Below are 24,209 nucleotides of genomic sequence, written 5' to 3'. Positions count from 1 at the left end.
GGGCTGACAAAATCTCATACATTTGAATAAATCTGCTCACAGCCAGCATCCTAGTTTCAAGCTTCTCTCTACACAGCTACGAAAGTGACTGAGGAAAAAAGAGATTCAAGGTCATTTCTTCCTACTTAAACTGAGATCCCCAACTGCAAAGGATGGCAGTCACATGTCCACTGTTTTGATGTACATTTAAGACTCTAGTTGTAAGACACTGGCTAGGTTAAATTTGCATTTGACTGTGGCTGTCCACCAGTAGTGCTGCCCAGTAGAAACTCCAGTTCCCTCTTGATAGAAATGATTAGGTTTTACCACCCCGAGTGGGAAATGTGAACATAGTAACAAACACTTTCCAACTCGAGCGATCTCTTGAATTCTGCCAAAGCTATTTTCTGTTTCCTGCTTAATCTCTATGCAGGAAACACTGCTCACTTCAACCCACAATTAATGATAATGTTACTCTCTTCTGTTGTCATGAGATTTTTATTATGCTAATTAATAAAGAGAAGAAAATCAGTCATTTGGGTACAATTGATGGGGATGTATATTTCATGAGGCAGATGCAGTTATTGAGAAGTGGAAGTGGTTCAGATCTTTCTGAATAAAGCATAAATAAATACACGGGCAGGAACATCTGCTGTGGATGTATTTGTAGTGCTGATGCCTAATAAGACCCACACATTTCCCTCTCAGCCTACATCACGGCTTACCCCATCACTGCGGAATTTCATTCCATTACAGGAAAAGTTCAACGATCAAGTGATCTCAAAGATTCCACTTTTTCTATCCTCTATAATTATTCTCCCAAAAGCGAGTATGAATAAGATTATGCAACAGTTTTATTTTAAGCCTTTGGCAGATAAACAATTCACCCATTTTCGAACAGGTGTAGAGTAGATAACAGCTACAAAAGAAACCCCACATTTAATATAAGTACGTAGCAGGAAATGAACAACATGAGTAGAAGGTTTTAAATCAGCAAATCAAAGAAGCCCACATAATAAAAAGGCCATCCCTAGATTTCAGACATGAGAAAGACAGTTTTCTGAGAAAGTTCAAGTTTTCACCACAGTGGTAGCTCATACGCCTTTCTGGTCAATATGTCCAAAATTATGAATCTTTTCCCTTGATTTTCTTTTTTTAATTACACCGGTAACTTCTCATCCATGTCAGCAATTACATAGGATACAACTGTCCAAACAGCAGCACAGAGATTCATCTCAGATGGATTCTGAACTGTCATTGTATCCCCTTGGGTATGATGAAACCAGAAGTATTTAGTGATATCATCACGCAGGCTGGCACCTGTGGAGAGAGTAGGCAGAAAGTCACTTTCTTTAAATGTTGACTTTTTCACTTACTTTGACAGAATTCTCATAAGCTACAGAGAGTCTCTATATGGCCCCTGGTTGACAAAAAGATGTACCACCAACAAAACATGCCAGTCAACCGCCATCACGCAGGTGATTTAAATCATAAGCTAGTTATGACTGAAACCGAATAAACAGGAAACATTCTTAGAAATAAAACTCTTGGTCACTTTTAGTGACAAATATGTGGCTGCAAATTTGACAGTCTCTGGTGCAGGGTCCAAAGTACCGTCTAACCCGGCTTTTTTTTGGATCAGTTTCAATTGTTGTGGCCTGGTGACATGGACAAGAAACATGAATGTGTCCACCCTGCTACACATAAGCTCCATCCTTGTCCATCTTCGGCAGTAAGAGCTAATAGGGATGGAGTAGCCGAGAGGGTCTAATATATTTACATGCTGTTAAGTTGATTCCAACTTACAGCACCCCCTTCCAGGGTTTCCTCGGAACAGAGAAAGTGGTTTACCAGTCCCTTCTCCTGAGGGTACTCTGGGACTGTCCTGCTCACTCAAGGCTACGCAGGCTTGCTGTTTTTCAAGGAGGCATGGTGGGAAATAGAACACACCACCTCTAATTCTGCACTCAGCTGCTCAACTGGATGTAACTATCTAGCCAGCAGGTGCCAAACACCTCATTATTAGGTACTGGCGACCTTGAAAGAGGTGGTGCGACCCTGACCTGAAGATGGCCGCCTTGGATGGAGAAGTGGCCAGAGTACACTATATATAACTACAGTATGCATTTATAAACACAATGTATATCAATATTATTTACTTCCTGAAAAATAGAGATGTTTCCAAGGTTTTCTTGTCATCACATTTCTTATCAATGATATTAAGATTTTGTTTGGGTGACAGATGAGTGTATGAGGGGAAAGTCTCTTCTTTCCTTAGTTTGTGCAGTGACAATATGAGAGACATGCACTTAATCTGACTGTGTTGAAAGCAACTGAACGGCAGAGGATATCAGCATTGAAACCAGCTGCATGATTTGCCACATGATGCTGATGGCATGGGTCTTCTTACACAAGAAAGCTTCATATTGTACAAAAAAGTTACCTTGAAAATGTTGTTCAAATACTTATTCTGTGTAGACATTTCAGTCAAGCAGCTGTAGAAAATCATTTTTAAACTCACCTTTTCCGAAGTCCCCTGGGTGCTGCTTAATTACACAAACCAATGACACAGCAGGTATTCCATTAATCAGAACCATTACAAAGTGAGGGATATATTTTTGAGGTTTTAAAAAAAAAAAAAATAATGTTTTTTAAAAAGAAATTCACTCACTTTTAGGGGTTTTGTGACAGATAACCACTTGAATAAGTTAAGGTTAATATGTTTTAAACCGCTCTGAAACAATCCAAGAGGCCTAAAACATTGCAGGTGGCTTTGCACTTGTGTACTATGTGGGCATTTCAGCCCTGCAAGGGGAGGGGGTCCTTTGGAGCCCACCCTGCCACAAGGTGTGAAGGGGTTATTGTTGCAAGGTAACATTCTACGCATGTTCGTATGAGAAGTTTGGTTTAATTGCTTTAATCCCTTTCTCAGTGATTTGCAGCCACAATCCAGTGGTTCCCAGATGCGAAAGCTGGCAACTCATAACTGTCCCACTGAAGTGAAGAAAAGACATGATTTCAAATGACATACTCATATTATTTTGAGTCCTTTATTTCCTTCTGCCTGAACACTTGACATGTCTCATCACTGACACTGTGGCCAGGAAATGTAAAGGGTGTCTAACTTTCCAATAGCTTTATGGGATCTTAAGCAATTCACAAGGTATGAGCAGCTGTAAGACTGGGAAATAAGCCATTCATTACGTTCAAGAAAGTGTTGCCATGAAGGAAATTAAAATAGACTCTGAGGTTCCCTAAAGTAATTCTTTAAGCAGACAAATGCAAACAGAAGCAAAATACTTAGCGTCATGTAGAAAAGCAAGGGAAAGGGACAGGATCAAGAAGTAATAATATTTATAGCTTATTAAGTCTGTCGGTGCTTTAAATGATGCAAATGCATGGGTGTGCAAACATCAAAACAAGGAAGGTGTTTACAAATGGGAACATCTTTCCTGGATAATATCAGTCTCCTGGGAAGAACTGGCTGAGAAGTCTCTCTCTCTCTCTCTCTCTCTCTCTCTCTCTCTGTGTGTGTGTGTGTGTGTGAGAGAGAGAGAGAGAGAGAGAAGAAACAACTTATAGCAACCCTAATATGGCTTTTAAGGTAAGTGAGACAGTTAAGGAGTGGTTTTACCAGTTCCATTCCCAGTGTCCATGGGGAAAGGATTCAAACCCTGTTTTCCAGAGTCCATCGCTCTATCCACTATACCACAATGGAAAGACATAATGGTTGGCCAAAACTGCATGTAACACATGGAGATAGTTTCCTGAAAAGGATCCTTCCCTGGTGTTGTTCCTTCAAATTTCCCTGATTCTCCACCATGTTGACTTAAAAGTCAGTTACTCTGAAATAAAAGATGCTTGCTTCTGATTAGATATCTGTCAACTTGCTCTGTTAATGTCTGAGCTTCTCCCATCTTCCAGTAGCCTTCAAATGTCATGGGATAGCTTTTAAATCTCTATGTTTGCTTTTGAATAAAGCATCTTTGGTGTGTGCTTAAAGATAGATGTTCTGATATATTAAAAAGAAAAGAAAATATCAAAAAGAGGAATATTCAACTGAACTGAAGCTCTATGGACAGCTGGAAGAACGACCCACCCACTCTATAATTGTCTGTACTATTTTGAAGATGTTCCTCTAATATGTGACATAATGGCAGCCCCCAAAGAGTAGAAAGAGAGGCAGCATTTGTTAAAAAATGATGCAGCCATTTTGAATTTCCCAAAATTTAAAAAACCCATTCAGATCAGAACTTTCTGAGAGGAAATGGCTGCTCTAATTTCTCTCCCCCCCCCAATTTGCTCCACCCTCAAAGCATTACTCAAGCAAACAAACAAACAAATGGATGGTGAAATGTGCATAATATGATCTTTGGAGAGGTGAGACGGTGTGTGTTTTCCTGTTGGTTCTGCTGACTTCTCAATATCTTTCAAAACTGACCATGGCTCCTTATCTACTGTTACCTGTTTGAATTGGGATTTGGAAGCATTGAATGATAGTGGTTCCAGTCCTTCTTGGAAGGGTGAACCAAGAAGATTATACTGTAGGACACCTGCTTGACCCCTTGGCTGTTGGCTTGCAGTATCCTTCAAGGCTCAACTTTTATCCCCAATGGTATTTACCATATGCATGAAACCACTAGAAGAGGTTGCTGAAGATTTTTGAATTGTGGTTAAAAGACTCTAACTGTACAGCAGAATTGCAGGGATTTACAGAGCAGAACTAGCTTCAGGTCTCCCCAGAGTAGACCACTCCTTATTGTTTCGGCAACTGGAATTTACAGTCTCAATAACTCACTCTGAAACATTGGTAAGAGAAAGAATAAAAGGTTTCATTTACTCACAACTGAACAGATGAAAACCAGCATACGGTACAAAGCATGGCTGAATGCGTGCAGCAACAGGCCTCAACAGACTAACAGGCTGCTTCCAGCAGACTCTTGCAGACTACATTCTTATTCTAACTGCACTAACTGCTAACTGCCACCAGACTGAAAAAAAATGTGAAAATAAGTAGACTCTTAAGTTGAGAGGCATGGCTCTCTTCAAAATCAGAGACAGGGAATGAACAACTGGTTACAGCTGGATTAATTGACAATCACCCCTCCCAGAAAGTTCCCTTCCAGCCAAACCTACTAAGGTTGAAATAACTCTACGAGAGGTTGTCCAGACTTTGGGGTTCGGTACCATCAGTACACTGATGATGACACTCAACTCTATCCCTCCTATCCATCTAATTCCAAGGAAGCTGTCTCTGTCTTAAAATGATGCCTGAGGTAGGTAGTGGATTGTATGAGGGAGAACAGAGTCAAAAGGCAGACCAGGGAATAGTGATTCAACTTGTGTTGGATGCGTTTGCATCGTCGTCGTCGTTTAGTCGTTTAGTCGTGTCCGACTCTTCGTGACCCCGTGGACCAGAGCACGCCAGGCCCTCCTATCTTCTACTGCCTCCCAGAGTTGTTGTTGGTTGCTTCGCAGACACTGTCCAGCCATCTCATCCTCAGTCGTCCCCTTCTCCTCTTGCCATCACACTTTCCCAACATCAGGGTCTTTTCCAGGCAGTCTTTTCTTCTCATTAGATGGCCAAAGTACTGGAGCCTCAGCTTCAGGATCTGTCCTTCCATGATCAGAAACAAAAGGCTAAAAGATATGACGCTGGAAGATGGGACCCTCAGGTCGGAAGGCGTCCAACATGCTACTGAGGAAGAGTGGAGGACAAGTACAAGTAGCTCCAGAGCTAATGAAGTGGTTGGGCCAAAGCCGAAAGGACGCTCAGCTGTGGACGCACCTGGAGGTGAAAGGAAAATCCAATGCTGCAAAGAAAAATACTGCATAGGAACCTGGAATGTGAGATCTATGAACCTTGGGAAGCTGGAGGTGGTCAAACAGGAGATGGCAAGAATAAACATCGACATCCTGGGCATCAGTGAACTAAAATGGACAGGAATGGGTGAATTCAGCTCAGATGATTATCATATCTACTATTGTGGGCAAGAATCCCATAGAAGGAATTGAGTGGCCCTCATAGTCAACAAAAGAGTGGGAAAAGCTGTAATGGGATACAATCTCAAAAATGATAGAATGAGTTTGCATACCTCCTGAAAACTCAAGCGCACAGCTTGGCTTTAATTGTGGATTCCACTCTGAACCTGGATGCCTGGGTCTTGACAATGGCCAAAAGTATGTTTGCATAATTAAAACCAGTACTCCTGTTCCTTGAAAGGCCTGAATTGGCTATGGTGGCACATGCTTTGGTTACCTCCCATTTGGATTACTACAATGTGCGCTGCATGGGGCTGCCTTTGAAGACTGTTTGGAAATGTCAACTGGTGCAAAATGCTGTAACCAGACTATTGTCTGGAGTTGATTACCGGGGTTGTGTGAGAACTCCCCTTCTTCATTGGCTGCCAGTTCATTTCCAGACCCTATTCAAAGTACTGTACTGGTCATGACCTTTAAATCAAAGGTGATTCAAAACACTCAAGTTCTTAATACTGTATGCCTTTTAATTTTAATCTAGTGACCTTTATGGCAGATCCTTTAATGCAGTGCATATATGATGCTGAAAGTCAGTGCTAGCTACATTACTTTTTAACTTAATTCAAATCTACATTGCAGCTTAAATGATTATGTTTAAAAGGGAATCAACTGGCCTGAAAAATACATGGAAAGCATTTTAAATTGACTGGTTTGGCAGTGAAATAAATATACAATATCTGCACTGAAATAAATATACAATATTGTATACTCTATATTATATATTTATGTACAATATTAAAGAAATATATATGCTTCCAAAAAAATCTCTATTGCTGCTTGTGTCTGCATTATATTAACACACTGGTCTATTCTTATTACAGGTTGTTCATTAAGGCATCTGGACCCTATAGTTCTAACAGATACTAGAGAGAATATCTCAAACTACTTCAGAACCAAGCTTCCTGAATACAAACCTTCAACTCATCATCAATTAGCCATGCAGATTGGGTTGCAAACCCAAGCAACCCTAAGTAGGTGGAGAATAATTTTATGAAAATATATGCAGGCACAGGGCATTTCTTTTTGTTGCTACTGCAGCATGATAGCAGACGAGGTACGTCACCAGCAGAGATAAGACCAGTTTGTTTCTTCTGTTGTCTGGATTGTTATAGCAAAAAGTCTCAGAATTCCTGTTACATTTGTGCCAGTTTTCCCTTATGCGTTCATACTCTTCCTTTGAAAAGTGGTCCTGGGCATCCTGTTCACTCAGAGGGAGATGGCAGAAATTTTAACATCAGAGAACTGGAAAAGGGAGTCTGCCTTGAACTGTGCTTTGTATTGCTTACAGGTGAAATAATAGACAGCCATGGTCGTAATGTCTGAGTACAATGACTTTAAATGCTACACATTATGATAGCAGGTTGTTTGGCTGTATAGGGAAAGAGCTTTTTAATGGATTTGTGCTGTACAGCTTTTTTGTATCTTTTTAAATAGATACATTTTACAGTAATACTGTCACCATATTCTAATTAGTTTGATTGCATTTGAATCTGTTATCCTTCAATATCTTTGGCTGTTTTTTATCTGCATCTACTTTGATCTTAGAATCATAGAATAATGGAGTTGGAAGAGTCCTAAAAGCCCATCGAGTCCAACCCCCTGCTCCTTACAGGAATTCAAATCAAAACAGATCTGACAGATGGTTGTCCAATTTTCTCTTAAGTGCTTCCAGTGTTAAGAGTGCTCATCACCTCTTGAGGTAATTGGTTCCATCATTGTACAGGTTTTACAATTAAGAGGTTTTTCCCTAATATTCAACAAAAATCTGGCTTCGTGTAACATGAGCCCATTATTACATGACCCAGCAAAGATGAAGCTGCTGTTCCTCTTGCCGCGACAAGCATCCTGAGACCCAGGAGTTCAGTCTCTCAGCCAGTTTGGGAGCCAGGATGATACACACATCTCTCCAGCACTACATACAAATCTTTCAAATTAACGGCATTGATCTAGTGGTAAATTTGGAAGTGCATGCAGGGGCTCATCCTGATAGCCCCACCCTGAAACGAGAGTCCAAAGGGGAACGATGTTAGATCTGTGTGTATCAACAATTAAGGAAAGGGGGGGGGGGGTGGTAGTAAAGGTCGTGCCTGTTAATTTCCCATTCAAAACTAAATAACTATCAGACACTTTAAATTATAATAGGATCACTTATAACAATATACTGTTCCAGAGAAAATCCATTTGTCTCCTGGCTACCAGAAGAAGTGCTGCTAAGCTGAGAGAGAACCTAGTACTCTTGGGATGAAGGGCAGAGATAGCAGATGAGGTCATAGTCCCTGCTATTCAAAAAGTCCTGGGCCTCTGACCCTACGAAACCTGGCTCCACTACACCATTGACTAAAAGTTGCTTGTTCCAATACTTTGAAACATGGAGGAACTTCTGGTTTTAAAGAAATATAGCTAATGAAATGCACACGTTTTCCTGGGTTGCTAGTATAGCCATCACTCTGACCTCTGAGTAGGTGATGTAGGCCACAACTTCTCCCACTAGCTTCCACCAAAAACTGAAGGCACTCCGTTCAAGAGTGAAGGCTTAGCATGGCATGCTAAGTACTGAGGTCTTCTAGACTTTCCTCTTTAAAAGGGATAAAAGGGATTTATGGCTGATTGTAAGATCCAGAGCACACCTCCCTCCAGCTCTGTAGAGCAAAGATATTGCCATTTGGAAATAACTGGCTTTTCTTTCTTTCTTTCTTTCTTTCTTTCTTTCTTTCTTTCTTTCTTTCTTTCTTTCTTTCTTTCTTTCTTTCTTTCATTATAAAAGCAATAAAACAAAACAAAGCTGGAACGCAACTGGAAGTAACACTTCAGTCACTTCCAGTTCAATTTGTTGAAATTTGACACATTTTCACAATTTCTGGGCCTGTGCTGGATGCTGAGGGTGAAAAATTGATTCCCACCCGTGGCATAATCCTTAAGAGTCTGCTTGTGAACCCCCAACACAAGCATGTGTGTTGCTGAATGGCTCACCACTTTTGCTGCCTCTGTTTTTGAAAATATTCTTCTCAAGTTTAATAGCTTCATGATAGGAAGGTAATGAGATGGTGCTATCTATGCTGGAACAGTTCTACCTATTGAATTTGGTCAGTGTGGTTGGCTGAGCAAGTTGTTTGCTTTGGTAAGAACTTTTTGAAATCTGCAAAACTCTTTATAAATAGATGGAAAGGGTTTGAGATTATGGGAAGAAAATGAAATGGAAAGATTCATCTCTTGCAGCAGCTTAATAACAACAGCGAGAAACTTAGTCCTCTGGGAATGGCTATTCCCAACAACCTTTCCTATTTTCTTACATAAAGTTTCTTTTCCATTTCTTGTAACCTACTGTCTAGGAAGTAACTGCTTCATTAAATTAACGAACTGTAGTGGGTATTCCCCACTTGGTTTACTCTGTCTTCCTTGCATTCCATCTTCATTAACACTTTTAATAGCATTCAAGTAGAGTAAGGAGTTACGAAGTGTTTAGCATTTTTTGACTAGCTCATCTAGCTAAACTACAGTGCTAATTAGAGAAAGGCCAAGCATAATTTGCGAGTTTGGTCAATGGTCCCAGTGGATGCATTTGTGAAACTTCCCCATAGTCTTTTTTGTTCTCTCTCAGACTTACATGCTGTCTATGAGGCAAGAGACTCAAAGAAAGAAGTGAGGAGCTGCCAGGGAGCAAGCAAGATGGCTACTTATTACTCAAGACTGCGATCCCTTGAGATATAAAGTATTACCTGAAATCCCCTAGTAAGTTGTAACTCACGTAGGTGCCACTGATCACAATCCAACATCCCAAGAGATTTACCTCTGAGGGAATTTGGCTCCGGACAGAAGAAATGTTTTCCATTCGTGACCAAAAGAAATGTGCAGATTGGTTTCTTGAATGGCCTGGCACAGCCCTTTGTTTTTCAAAAAATGAAAATGGTATTTTAATGATGGGATTTATGGATTCTTTTGGCAGATTAATCCAGAAGAAGGATGGCAGAGAACTGTGGGCCAGAAAAAGTCTGATTCACCCAGTCAGGCCCAGCACAAGATGTCTTGTTGCCTGAGGCAAAATACAAGTTGCGTCACACTCCTCACCTTCAATTCTACTTGCAGAAGCAAACCAGACTGGTAATTCAATCTTACTTCAACATGGACAATCAGAGAGCATCCTCTATCACTCTGGAAGGCAGCAGACTTGTCTAGGGAGTGATGGAGAGGCCACATGGCATTTATGTTTTTGCTGTCCAACCCAGGCATATGTCAAGGGGGTTCAGGTAGAAGGGTTGGTTCGTGTCTGCCATTGCTCCCTGCCCCCACAGCTTTTGCTTCCTGGAATTGTTCCCTCATGACAAGCTGGGCCCCATTCCTACCTTACACTGGGTTTGGGGTAGAGCAACCTACTTTAAACATGAGCAAACACTGGCTGAAATCCAGTAGTAAGTCACAACCAGAGAAGGCCCATTGAATAAGAGGATATTTGCTAAGTCAACGCCTCCATAAGTTCCACTGATTCAATAGGCCTACTTAGTTGTGACATTGGATACCCAGTGTGGTGTAGTGCAGTGGTCCCTAACCTTGGGTCTCCAGATGTTCTTGGATTACAACTCCTAGAAGCCTTCACCACCACCTCTGCTGGATTTCAGCCATAAACAGCAAATGAGTTTTCCGTGTGCTGGTCCATAGGCAGTCAGAACAACAGTATCCATTTAAAAGAGGGAGGCATCAGCATGTTCAAGAAAACACACTGCAATTAAACTTGGCCATAACAATTTACAAATACAATTATTTTCAATCAGTTCCTTTCCTTCATAATTAAGAAACAACTACACAGTACTTAATTTTGATGGTAATTTAAATAAGGATTGTTCTGCTCCTTTGGTGTTTAGGAAATGCAGTAAATTGGCTTAAATGGGTCAAAATGTGACTGAGGCAGGGAATCGTAAAACAAGAAACCTCCTTTCTGTAGAGTCCCCAGTAAAGACAGCACAGGCAGCTGTAAGGAATATCACATTAGCACAAAATAGTTGCAGACATTGGATCACTGGTAGGTCTTTTTGTTGTCTGCTAGCTACTGCCCTTACAATTTAGCTCTCAATATGCTGCAGTTCAAAAACACAAGAAGTTCCTTTTTTAATACTACCCTGTTTCCCTGAAAATAAGACCTAACCTGAAAATAAGCCCTAGTATGATTTTTCAGGATGCTCAAAATATAACCTCTACCCAAAAAATAAGCCCCAGTTAAGTGAAACCCTGCCCTCCACCAATGTGCAGCATTGTGCAGCAACCAGAAGAAGAAGGCATGACTGTAACATAAAACATCCCCTGAAAATAAGCCCTAATCTGTTTTTGGAGCAAAAATTAATATAAGACACTGTCTTATTTTTGGGGAAACATGATAGAACCCCCAGAATACTTTAACCTGCATGGCCAATGCAGCAAATGGCTCAGAGATGGGGAGCTGCCAGAGAGCAAGCAAGATGGCTACCTCTTATTCCATGATCTCACTCCCCTGCAATAAATTGGCTGAAATCCAGTAATTAGTAGCAGGCAGCCTAAGGCATTCTGGGAGTTGTAGTCCAAAAAAGCCTTGCAATCTGCCCCATTTCAGAGCTGGAGGAAGGGTATGGCTATATCAAAATGCTTCCTGCCCAAGGCTTCTTTTCCCCCTCTACCAATCCTTTTGCTTCTTAATCCTAAAAGGTCAAACCAGGTGAAATAATAAATGCATGGTTGCACGTAATCTAGCAGTCTTTTGTCATCATTCCTTTTTTTTTTGTAAACACCTATTTATCTGTAGAAAAGGAATGACAGGTAATACACTATATATACTGCTGCTGCTGCTGCTACTACTACTAATAATAATCTTGGAATGGCAGAGCTAGAAGGGATCCTATGGATCATCAAGTCCAGCCCCTGTCAAGGAGGCACAGTGGGAAGTCGAACTCCCAACTTCTGGTTCTGCAGCCAGAGATGTAAACCATTGAGCTGTATCACACACACTACCAATACAAACATCTACATACATGTCTTTAGACTGTGAAACTAAATGTCTGCAAAACCATTTTAAATTTATGCACTGTTCTTTGCCATCAAGTCAGAACCGACTTACGGTGACCCTAATAAGGCTTTCAAAGTAAGTGAGATATTTAAGGAGTGGTTTTACCAGTTCCACTCCCCCAGTCAATTTCCATGACTGAGTGGGGATTTGATCCACAGTTCTAGTCCATCACTCTATCCACTACAGTACACCACACTGCGTTAGCTCTTTTAAATAAACACAATTTCTTAAATCAAGGTTAACATACGTACACAACAAACAAAACAAATATAACAATAAAAATTTCTAAAAATACTGCTTCCATTCTCCACTAAGCATATCTGTTTTGTTGTTACATGCCATCTGGGTTTTCAAGACATGAGAGATATTTAAGGAGCGATTTTACCATTGCCCCTCCCCCAGGGAGTTTCTATGGCGGAGCAGGGATCTGAATGCAGTTCTGCTAGTCGAATAACCTATTCACTACACCATATTGGCTCTGATATCTGTTTTGGGTTCATATAATTCCTGTAAAATAACTTGTATTCAGTGAACTCACACAGTCATTTCATTTTAACAGAATAAATTATATAGAGCAACATTCAGTTTGTGCTTAATACTCATTTTTATAACATTTAAAGCTCTAGTTTCCAGATTCCTAATCAGCATAGTGATGGTGCCGAGGGTTGGATGCTTCATACTTTCCAGTGCCCCATTGTTCCGACAAAAATAAATCCCACTGACAAAGCAGCCATTCTCCACAGAATGGATGGAATCTGTTTTTCATGAAAATGGCAATTTCACTTCTGGGTTAAGTAGCAACTTGGTTTGATTATCCTTTGGACAATAACATGAGGAAGGGGTAAAGGACAAAACTCTGAATTCTAATCCTCCCCATAACTGCTATTTTGTTATTTCACAAGGGCTGTGTATGATGGCCCATAATATTATCTCGCCCATACCAAGTTTGGCCTCAGCGCCACCATTCCTGATATTATTGTATTGCCTGATCTATTTCTTACAGTATTTACATTTAAATAAAAGTGCAGATTGTCATGGCTGATCATTTAAAATAAATTAAACAGGAAAAAAGCATAGGAAGAAGAAGCAAGTATTGGTGCAAGAATGAGGGAGGAAAAGGAGGAGGAATGTTTGGAGGTGAATTGCCTCAAGTTAAGCAATCACCACAGACATTAGTAGTTGCATACTGAATTGTACGACTCAGTGTGCAACTGATAGTATCTGTGCTGATTTCTTAATTTGGGGCAATTCACTTCTAAAAGTAGGTAGTTTGCACAGCAAGAGGATTTTGGCTAATGGGAGAAAGTTCAGGCTGACAGTAAATGACTAGTCACCCAATAAGCTTCACAAAGTCACCCAATAAACTTCACAACTGAATGAGAACTTGACCATGGATTTCCCAGGCCTGTGACCAACACTTTACCCATGGTACCACACAGGCTACCTGTGATCAGTAACCGTACTGATGACTTATGGACTAGACCCATGAGAGGAGATATTTTTAGGTGAATAGCCCTCAACTCTGAGAGAAAGTTGCTTTAAAAAACAGAAAGTTGTGTCTTGCCACCAATTTTTTTAAAGGCAAAATGTGTGTGGAGGATGTATGTCATTTCAATTTTTCGCTTCAGATACCACAACATCTAAAGCCAGCACCATTCCACAAGATTAACTGAGCCGATTGGTACCTTTGGCGGCAGACAACGCTTTGAGAATTTTGTCAAATCAAGCCAAAATGATCAAGAAGTTAATGTAGTTCCAGTGGGGCAACAGTGCCATTAGCTCTGTCATTGAGTCTCTACGCTTGAAATTACTGGGTAAAGCAAATGGAGCTTGAGTTACCCTGCCACAGACCTTGAAATAGTTTCCTGCACAGAGCTTATAAATAACATCAGAAGTCCTGCTGTTTTACCTCCTGAATCACTGCTCTTGAAAGCTTTTAAAATTCAAAATTTAAACAAAATGGTAAAAAGAAAGCACTCGTTCATCTGCCTTGGTGGCTAATTAAACGCAGGCTGCCAATGGGAAAGAGAGGGGGGGGAATGCTGTGAGTCCAATTTCCTGTTCTGTTTAATTCATCTAAGCATTAATTCTTATTGATACAGCAAATAGGCTAAATTACAGCTCAAGATTATCAGTTACTTTTGCAGCACATTAACCTTTCACTCTTTGCCGCAGAGCAATTGTGGCAGCTGGAGATGGAAACTAGGGGTGCATAAAAACAGTGTGAAATTGAGTCTCGGGAAGGGAAGGGGTTCCACTTCGCAGCACAAAAGCTGACAAGAATCTAAAATAACTTATCCTAAAGTGCTCCCAAGTTAGCCAAAACAGATATAGCCTTTGTTTATAAAACACTCCAGTGACTGTTCTCCCCTCACGCCCACTCAGATCCTTCCAGGCATTATACAAAATGATTCTGGAAATTAGATGTTTCTTCCCATCTTGTGATTATTATTTGTTGGTCTATTTTTACTCTAGATCTGCTCAGAGTCAGATTCATCACAGAACCAAACACACACACACACACACACACACACACACACACACACACACACACAGAGAGAGAGAGAGAGAGAGAGAGAGAGAGAGAGAGAGAGAGAGAGAGAGAGAGAGAGAATGTTGTGGTGTTTTAACACCTGCCCCACCTTGAAATTAAGTGCCAATAATTATATGTCAGTGGCATCACCTATGCATACAGAGGAGTGGTAAAGTGCCAAGATGTTAGAAAATACTGTACCATGGTAGAGCTGTTGTTCTTATGTGCTATCAGGTTGCCTCCAACATACGGCAGCCCTAAGAATGAACCCACTTGAAAATGTCGTGTTCTCAACAGCTCTGCAAAATTCTTACAAACTCAAGTCTGTGGAAGTCAATCAGTTTCATATTTGGTCTCCTCTTTCTCTGCTGCCTTCAACCTTTCCCAGCATTATTATCTTTCCTAGAGAATCTTGCCTTCTTATGGTGTGCCCAAAGTAGGACAGCCTCAGTTTGAACATTTTTGCCTCCAGAGACAGCCCCGGCTTGATTTGCTCTAGAACCCACTTATTTGTCTTTCTGCCAGGCCATGATATCCACAAACCTCTCCTCCATCACCATATTTCAAACAAATTAATATTTTTCCTATCAGCTTTCTTTTCTGTCCAGCTTTCACACCCATACGTGGTGATTAGGAATCCAGTGACACTTGAATATCTTTTCTAATTTCTTCATTGCTGCCCTTCTGAGTCTCAGCCTTTCTTGGTTGCAGCCTCCCTTTGAATTGATGACTTAATAAAGGCCTACAAAGTATTTCAATCTCAGTTTTTCATTGTCAGCATTCAATTTATGTAGTTCTTCTGTAGTAATGATTTTTTGTCTTCTTTTGCACTTTCCTCTCTAACCTTCCTTAGTAGATCTTTCAGGTCACTGCTGTTCTTTTTGGTGATAATATAATTTGCTTATCTAAAATTATTGATGTTTCTTCTACTAATTTTCACCACTCCTTCATCTGAATCTAATCCAATAGCAGGGGGAAGTAGTCGGCTTCCTACCAGTCTGATTTCTGCTACATTTCCCAAACCCTGATCTACCACATTACAAAGAATGGCAAAATTGCATAGAATTTTCAAGGAGACTGCAGTCCTCCAGACAATTATCTGACATAAAGTCCACTGGACTCAGTACAAAGCTACCCTTTCTGGTGCGACTGGACACATGCCTTTCCCACAATCTGACTGCGTCCTTAGTTCTGTGCAGGTATGCATAGGATTATAGATGGATTGGAATCCATTAATGAACGGATTCAAATCAGTCCTGATTTGGACAGCTATCCAGGAGTTATCACTCCATCATGGTGATAATTCCTGATCACAAAATGAAACACATTCGGCTTTAAACGTTTAGCCCAGAATTGTCAATGCTGTCTATTCTGCAACCATACTAGAAGGCTATCTCCTGTTCTGAATATTCCTAGATTGTAAAATGTTTGGTTTTCTATAAGCACACTCCTGCGGGGGAAAGTTTGTATGCAATTCATGTCCAACACTCCTGCTGGATTAGCTCTGTTGTCTTTTCATGTTGTCAAAATATCAATCTGGAAATACATAACTGATGCCAATAGCTGAAATTCCAGTGATTTAAAGCACCATTCTGTTATTACTTAATTCCTGAATAGATTGTACTGAGTGGAGCACACTGACAACTTAGACCTGAAGCTGCCAACTAAGACCTTCAATCATTTATTTGTTACCACAATCAGCTAATTATTTATTTTTTATTTATTTTTATTTATTTAACTTATATGCTGCCCACACTACCCAAAGGTCTCTGGGTGGCTTACAACAATTTTAATTCAATAAAAATATAAAAACAATTAAAATACAATTAAAAATACAATGCTCTAAAATTGCCATCAGGACCCACAGTTGATATTATTTCAATTAAAATCCTTCTGGAACAGGACAGCTTTTACCTGGCACTGAAACGTCATCAACGTCAGCACCAGATGAATCTCCCGCGGGATGGTGTCCTATAGTCTGTAGGCAGCTGCTGAAAAGGCCCTTTGTCTACAAGCTATCCCTCTTAACTTCTTGAGAGATGGCTCTTTATGGAAGGAGGTGGTCCTTCAGGGCCCAAGCCATTTAGGGTTTTTATACATCAAAACAAGCACTTTGAATTGGGCCCAGGCAGTGACTGGTAGCCAATGTAATTTGAACAGAATCGGCCTGATGTGTTCCCAAGTGGCCCCACCAACTCACCAATCTCGCAGCTCAATTCTGATCCAGTTGCACTCGCTGGACCGTCTTGAAAGGCAGCCCCACATACAACACATTGCAGTAATCTATACGGAATGCTACCAGTGCATGTGTAACTGTCATGACACTCCGCTCGTCCAGGTAGGGCCATAGCTGGTATAATTTCCGCAGCTGAAGGAAGGCGTCCCGGGCCACCAAGTCCACATTAGACCGGGGTCCAGGAGCACCCCCAGGCTGCGGACCCTGTCCCTTAGGGGGAATGTAACCCCATTCATGGCAGGGAAATGGCCCTCCAGCCTGTCCAGTGAAGCACCCACTAACAGCACTTCCATTTTGTCTGGATAGAGTTTCAGTTTATTAACCCTCATCCAGTCCATTATCAGGTCCAGACACGAGTTCAGCACAGAAACCGCCTCACCTGGATTGGTGGAAAACGAGAGGTAGAGTTGAGTGTCATCAGCATATTGCTGACTGCTCAGCAAAAACCTCCTGATGACCTCTCACAGCAGTTCCATGTAGAAGTTAAACAACATGGGGGACAGTGTCGAGCCCTGAGGAACCCCGTAACATAAACGCCATAGGTCAAAGCAACTGTTCCCCAGCATCACCTTCTGGACACAGTCAGTCAGGAAGGAGTGGGTAAAGTGGTGCACCCAACTCCCAACCCAGCCAGACTATCCAGAAGGACACCATGGTCTATGGCACTGGTTCTTAACCTTGGGTTACTCAGGAGTTTTGGACTGCAACTCTCAGAAGCCTTCACCACCAACTGTACTGGCTGGGGTTTCTGGGAGTTGCAGTTCAAAAACATCCGAGTAACAAAGGTTAAGAACCACTGGTCTATGGTGTTGAAAACCGCCGAGAGGTCCAGCAGTATGAACAGGGTCACATTGCCCCCCGTCTCTCTCCCAGCAAAGGTCATTGTACAGGGCGACCAAGGCAGTTTCCATACCAAAACCCGGCTTGAGACCTGATTGAGATGGATCCAGAAAATCTGTTTCATCCAGCAGTGCCTGTAGTTGCCCGGCCACAACCCGCTCCGACACTTTGCCCAAATAAGGGAGGTTCGCCATTGGTTGGTAGTTAACCATCAGCCCTGGGTCCAGGTTAGGCTTTTTAAGGACTGGCTAAATTACCACCTTTTTCAAAGCGGTAGGGACCACTCCCTCTCTCAAAGAGCCATTCACGGCCTCTTGGACCCAGCTGCTAACCCCCCTGGTAGATCTTCTACTTAGCCAAGTTGGCCAAGGGCCGAACCATTAATACTTGACCTAAGCATGGCACACTGGACACATCCTCTGATTCTGCACTAATGGTGGAATCCAACCCAATGTGAATCTGAGTGATTTTTTCCCTGAAAATGAATGGCAAACTCATCACAGTTAGCTGATGAATGGTCTGGGACCTCCACTGGATTTCCCAGTTGAAGATGATCCCGGACCACCCGAAACAGCTCTGCTGGATGACATTCTGAGGAAGCAATATGGCTGGAGAAATATTGGTGTTTTGCCGGCCATATTGCCACGAATAGTCCTGATAATGGGCTCTAAATCATGTTCGATCGGACTCCCAGCGGGACTTCTTCCACCTGTGCTCCAGCCATCTCCCCTCTCGCTTCATCGCCCACAGTGCAGATGTATACCAAGGAGCTGTCTGGGCTCTACGTACAGGGAGAAGGTGCTTAGGCGCAATCGTGTCAACTGCTCGGGTCATCTCTTTATTCCACAGGGTAACCTGATCTTTGACAGGAGCGCTGATCATATCAGATGGATAATCCCCCAGAGCATTCACGAAATCACCCAGATCCATTAGTCTCCAAGGGCGAATCATCTTAATAGATCCCCTACACTTGCAGAGGAGAGAAGAAGCTAATAGACTAACCTTGACCAGGAAGTGGTCTGACCATGACAATGGAGTCACAACCAGCTCCTCCACATCCAAACCACCATCTTTCAGTCCCGTTGAGAAAACCAGGTCCAAAGTATGGCCCTCATAATTAGTATCCCTTGTATGTTGCAAGTAGTGAACAAGTAGTGAAATAGATGCATCTAATTTAAACACATGCCCCAAATTTCTAATTAACAGAAGTAGCAAGAGCACCTGCCATGGTTGGCCCTACCATTAGGCAGAATATCCTTGATATTCTGAAAGAGCAGCAAAATGTTAGCTATTCACTTTGTTGTTATTATTATGTTTCCACTGCCACGGATGGAGAGAAGTGCTTGTGTTTTTGTTTGTTTGTTTTGTTTTGTTTTTACTCTGAGGCCACAATAAACTTGTCTGACTTTAGGTATTACACACTCTGATTAGGCAGAGGAGAAGGTGTCACTGACTGGTCTTAATTAGCTGACCTGGCACCTGAAGAAGCAGTAGCAGTGGCTGGATCTGTCTGTTTCTGCATTCTGCACTCTATTTCCATATGTATTCATCCCTGAGCCTGTCCAAAGCTTTTTCTATATCAGTCTGGAAGCTTTTTAAAAAGATAGAAAGAAAAATTCCATCAGAATTGCAGTTTTAAAAATAAACATTTTAAATACCCTAAAGAGAAAGGTTTATTTAAGAGAAGCGGAGTGCCTTTCTTACAGGAAGAGTTTGAATGTGAATCCCAGGCTCCTTGGCAACCAATGAATAGAAATCAGGGTGAAACATTTCCTTCACGTGGAAGGGTTCTTCAAGAGAACCACTCATAGATGGCCTTCTTGTGTGAAAGGGCTGGAAGGGAGCCATCTTTTTTGGCTCCAAACCTGTAGCTCTGAATGGCAGCAGAGGACCGCTATTAACCTAATGAGGTTGTACGAAGTTAGTGACAAGGAGACTAACAGGGTCAGGATGACTACCATTTTTGGTTGGGCTACCAAAGCCAGTCACAAATTGTGACCCTCTGATTTGAAGAGCGATGGAAGTGATCTCATATACTGCATCGTTACAGTTTATTTCCCTCAAACATCTTTTTGCTCTGTCTATATCCCTGTTTTCACATTAAATCTAAAATTAAATTAAATTTCAAATTTATAACTGCAAATTTATAACTGCAAGACTCTGAAGAACCTTAGAGGATGTACACTAACTCTCTGGTACAACAGACAGATAATTTCTGTGGAACATTATTTCTAAGTATGCTTAGTATTACAGCATGATAGATGTGAGCCAGAATGCCTTTTGCACATTTGGAATGTTTCCCTGGCTGAAGTGCTATCAATTATAAGAGACTTTCACTACTCTACTGTCTTGGACATAGCATGTCGAAATTCTTCAGTGAAGCCTTTTATACAGCTGTTTTCAGCTTCTAGAAAATGGCACAATCACGGCTATGCTGTAACATTAGGAGGATATTTATTTTTGCATTTGTTTGATCTTGAGCAATACAGATGGTTGAAAAATTCTCCCTACCACTGCTCTAACATACTAGTAGCCCTCTGGAACCCTATCAAATCACTTAAACAGTCATGCCTTCATGGTGATTTCCCTGTTGTTATGCCATAAACAAAATAGCAAACTTATCTACCATTGTGATGTTAGACTGAAGACCATTCAGAAGATATTTTGAGTCTAGCAGATACCTGGAAAATAGAATAGTAAGTGCTCCACAATGTATTTGTTTGGGAGTTCATGTTAATATTTCCTCAGTCAAATAGGAATTAACAGATACGTCTGAAAAACTGAATTTATTATTCCAGAGGGCTGTCACTGCACAGATCATGCTCCTAATTGGCAAGTTTTTGAAATTAAGTGCATTTAACTCAACACTTTCTAGAATTTCCTCTTCATTCTTCTACATCTCCCTGACACTTCTTTTTACTAGCCGCTTCATGGTGGGTCCCGAAGGCAGCATGTGTCGTTCTGCCAACTCCTGCGACATTGCTGGAACCAGTTGTATTGGCTCTTGCCTTTCCATTGGACCATTTCAGCAATGTGGAGAGGGGGGATCTGCTGCTTGGGTAACAGCCTATCCTCCATATTACCTTACCCGGGCTTCATGCTCTGGAGAGGACACTCCTCGATTCAGAGCATGTTACCATAGTCTCTGGAGACTGAAGGATGCCTATGCTATGCATGGTGGGTGTTTCTTCCACCAGTGTCAATCACAGCTGCTTGTGTGGATGATTTGCCACCTGGAGGAGCCAATCTTCTGGTGACAAGCTTCTCCACAGTAAGCTAGATTGGTACCAGGTAGCAGATAAAGCTGTACTTCAAGCTTTACCAGTTTGGTAAAACCCAAAGCTTACAAACATTATTTGTTGGGTTTTTCCTCTGGTATAGCATAGCAATGGTGGCTGAGGGATTCTAGAAGTTTTAATCAAAAGAAAGTAGCTTACCCCAAATTCTCGTAATTTAGAACCTCATAATGAGGGTGAAAGAGGAGAGTGCAAAAAACGGTCTGAAGCTCAGCATAAAAAAAAAAACTAAGATCATGGCCACTAGCCCCATCAACTCCTGGCAAATAGAACCCAACTCCTGGCAAATAGAAGGGGAAGATATGGAGGCAGTGACAGATTTTACTTTCTTGGGCTCTATGATCACTGCAGATGGTGACAGCAGCCACGAAATTAAAAGATGACTGCTTCTTGGGAGGAAAGCAACGACAAACCTTGACAGCATCTTAAAAAGCAGAGACATCACCTTGCCAACAAAAGTCTGCATAGTCAAAGCTATGGTTTTTCCCTGTAGTGATGCATGGAAGTGAGAGCTGGACCATAAAGAAAGCTGACTGCCGAAGAATTGATGCTTTTGAATTGTGGTGCTGCAGGAGGCTCTTGAGAGTCCCCTGGACTGCAACGAGAACAAACCTATCCATTCTAAATCCAGTGCTCACTGGAAGGACAGATCCTGTAGCTGAGGCTCCAATACTTTGGCCATCTCATGAGAAGAGAAGACTCCCTGGAAAAGACTCTGATGTTGGGAAAGTGTGAAGGCAAGAGGAGAAGGGGACGACCAAGGATGAGATCATTCGACAGTGTTACTGAAGCTACCAACATGAATTTGACTCACCTCCGAGAGGCAGTGGAATACTCTGGTCACGAAGAGTCGGACACGACTAAACGACTAAACGACAAACATAGTTGGCAGTCAGTCACTCATAGATCTTGCTGTACACTACCCAGCCTGCCCTCTTTCTCTCCATAGTAGCATCTCTCATTAGGTACACCCACTTGCTTCCCTCCTCTGCCACAGCTTAGCACTGGTAGCTTCGCACACACCACTGGTATTCTTAGTGAGCGTTTTTCTACTATGATGGGAATGGGAAATGTCTGCTCTTCCAGACATTGTTGGACCACAACTCTCATGATTCCTCGCTGCTGGTTAGGCTAGCTAGGGTTCAAGCACGCTGCAGTACAAATAGCATCTCTAGTATCAAATGTCTCCACCTCTTTTCCTTGCTATGCTTCTCCAGTAGAGGGAATAGAACTTAGAATAGACCAACTGGGCCTTTGCCCCAAGGCTCCAAAATCTGAGTATTAAGTTACTGGTAAATGCTCCCCACTCTTTCTTTTGTTTGAAATGCACATACTTTGTCTTTCTTTGAGATGAACACCACATTCCTTTCCTCCTTTCTTACAGTGGGGCGGGCTCATGCCCATACCTCAGGGCAGAATAGGTGGGAGACGGTACCACTTACCACTGTTCTCCAGTCACTGAACATGGGTAGGATTTTGCATTCAAGTTTCAGTAGTTGGTGCTGGGAAAGGAATAGAGGGCTTGGTGTTTGAACTGCCCTGTTTCTGCCAATGCTATGCTAAAACACTCTCTCTATACAATCAGCCTCTATCCAACTTCCAGGAAACTCTGGAGCTCGGTTGCCCTGTCTGTCAAAATGTTTAGGTTTTTTTTTAATGCATGTGAGTCACTTACCCCTAGTCTTTGAGGCTGCTTTATGCCACTAGTTGTCACACACTCAATTTTCAACACATTTGGAGTTGAGTGAAAATTCTTATCTGGATATCTGCCTTAGCTGTTAATTTCCTTTCACAAAGGAAAGGGTGCAATTGCTAGAATGACTCAACCTGCTCTTTTCAAGTCCACAGTTTCAGAAAACATTTTCTTCTGCTTCTACGTCTGCTTCTTCACTTCAAATGACAGGCTGTTCTCAGCATCCCGAGTGAGTTCCCTTTCTAATTTTGTTTTGCTTACATTCTGGGAACAATGCTGCATCATGAGACAGCATAGGTTTCCCCCAGGGTCAAACAAACCACACAAGGGATAGAAACGTTGACTACCTCATCTTCAAAGTTCTGAATATTTACCCATCCCATGAAACTGTCCAACAGCTCATAAGGGAACAAAGGGTGCTGAAAAAAGGTTCCTAAAAAAAAGGAAAAAAGTTTAAAATAATTACAGCCCTCTTTTGGAAGGTCTTCTGTTGATACAAAGGGTACACAATTGTTTGTAGGTTTCAGGGCCAGTTTTCAACTCTAGGATCTTTGGGGAGTGTAACAGCAACACCGAAATGCTGCAAATGATTGGTGGGTGGGAAATGAAACTGAAAGCTTCCAGAATCTGCAATTCACTTGTTTTTGATAGAAAAAGAGGGCTAGTTTTTTTTCCTGGTAATGACAGTGATTATTTCTAAATTCAGTCGTGCCCCGCTTTACGATTACCCCATTTAACGATGAATCCGCTTGATAATGATGTTTTTGCGATCGCTTTTGCAAACGCAAAACGATGGTTTGAATGGGGTTTTTCTGCTTTGCAATGATCGGTTCCCTGCTTTGGGAGCCGATTTTCGCTTTACAATGATCAAAAACAGCTGATTGTCGGATTTCAAAATGGCCACCGGGTGTACAAAACGGCTCCCCGCTGTGTTTAGCAGCCATTTTTCACTTTACAGGCACCCGAATATGGCTGCCCCTATGGAGGATCTTCGCTGGACGGTGAGTTTTCAGCCCATTGGAACGCATTGAATGGTTTTCAATGCATTTCAATGGGCTTTTTTATTTCGCTTTACGACGTTTTCGCTCTACACGTTGGAACGAATTAATGTCGTTAAGCGAGGCACCACTGTTTGTGCGACTGAAATTGGTGTTGGCTCTTTTGAAGATACATTTCCTCTTCTTTTGGTAATGCACAAAAGACTAGAGCAGTAAGAGAAGAAGGAACAGCTGGGGGTTTGTGGCAGACATGCAGAAGCAAACGGAAACACCAATGCTTGTGCTTAAGAAAAGGTGACATAGGTGCTAGATAACAGGATAGGCAAATATTTTGGTGATGGGGTACAAACAGAGGGGCATGTGTCCTGCTGTTTGGTCTGCTGTGGGCTTAGTTCGCTCCTTTTCCCAGCAATCACACAACATACAGTAATTATTGAAGCAAGCTAGCTTGTCCCCAGAGTTTTCCTATCCACACCTTTTTGGATCCCTGCCAGGGGCTTCTACTTTTTTTTGTGCAGATAGGATTGCTCCACTTGGTTTGTTTCCACTCTGTGGGATCACGAGAAA

General features: G+C 41.8%; 1 protein-coding gene across 5 annotated transcripts in view; it reads right to left on the bottom strand.

Moving 5' to 3' along the window:
• Window positions 1–458: 458 nt before the first annotated feature.
• CPQ (carboxypeptidase Q) overlaps window positions 459–24,209 on the bottom strand; it is a 200,719-nt gene continuing 176,968 nt past the window's right edge. For all 5 annotated transcript variants that reach the window (XM_072999155.2, XM_072999156.2, XM_072999159.2 and 2 more), the window contains exon 8: window positions 459–1,299. In XM_072999155.2, the coding sequence (XP_072855256.2) occupies window positions 1,139–1,299 (161 nt within the window). In that variant the 3' untranslated portion in view covers window positions 459–1,138. The remainder of the gene's footprint in view (window positions 1,300–24,209) is intronic.

Source organism: Pogona vitticeps, chromosome 4 (assembly GCF_051106095.1).
Source record: "Pogona vitticeps strain Pit_001003342236 chromosome 4, PviZW2.1, whole genome shotgun sequence".
In the NCBI taxonomy this organism is placed as follows: domain Eukaryota; kingdom Metazoa; phylum Chordata; class Lepidosauria; order Squamata; family Agamidae; genus Pogona; species Pogona vitticeps.
Note: the sequence above shows the minus strand (reverse complement) of the source record. Positions and strands in the feature narration are given on the sequence as shown.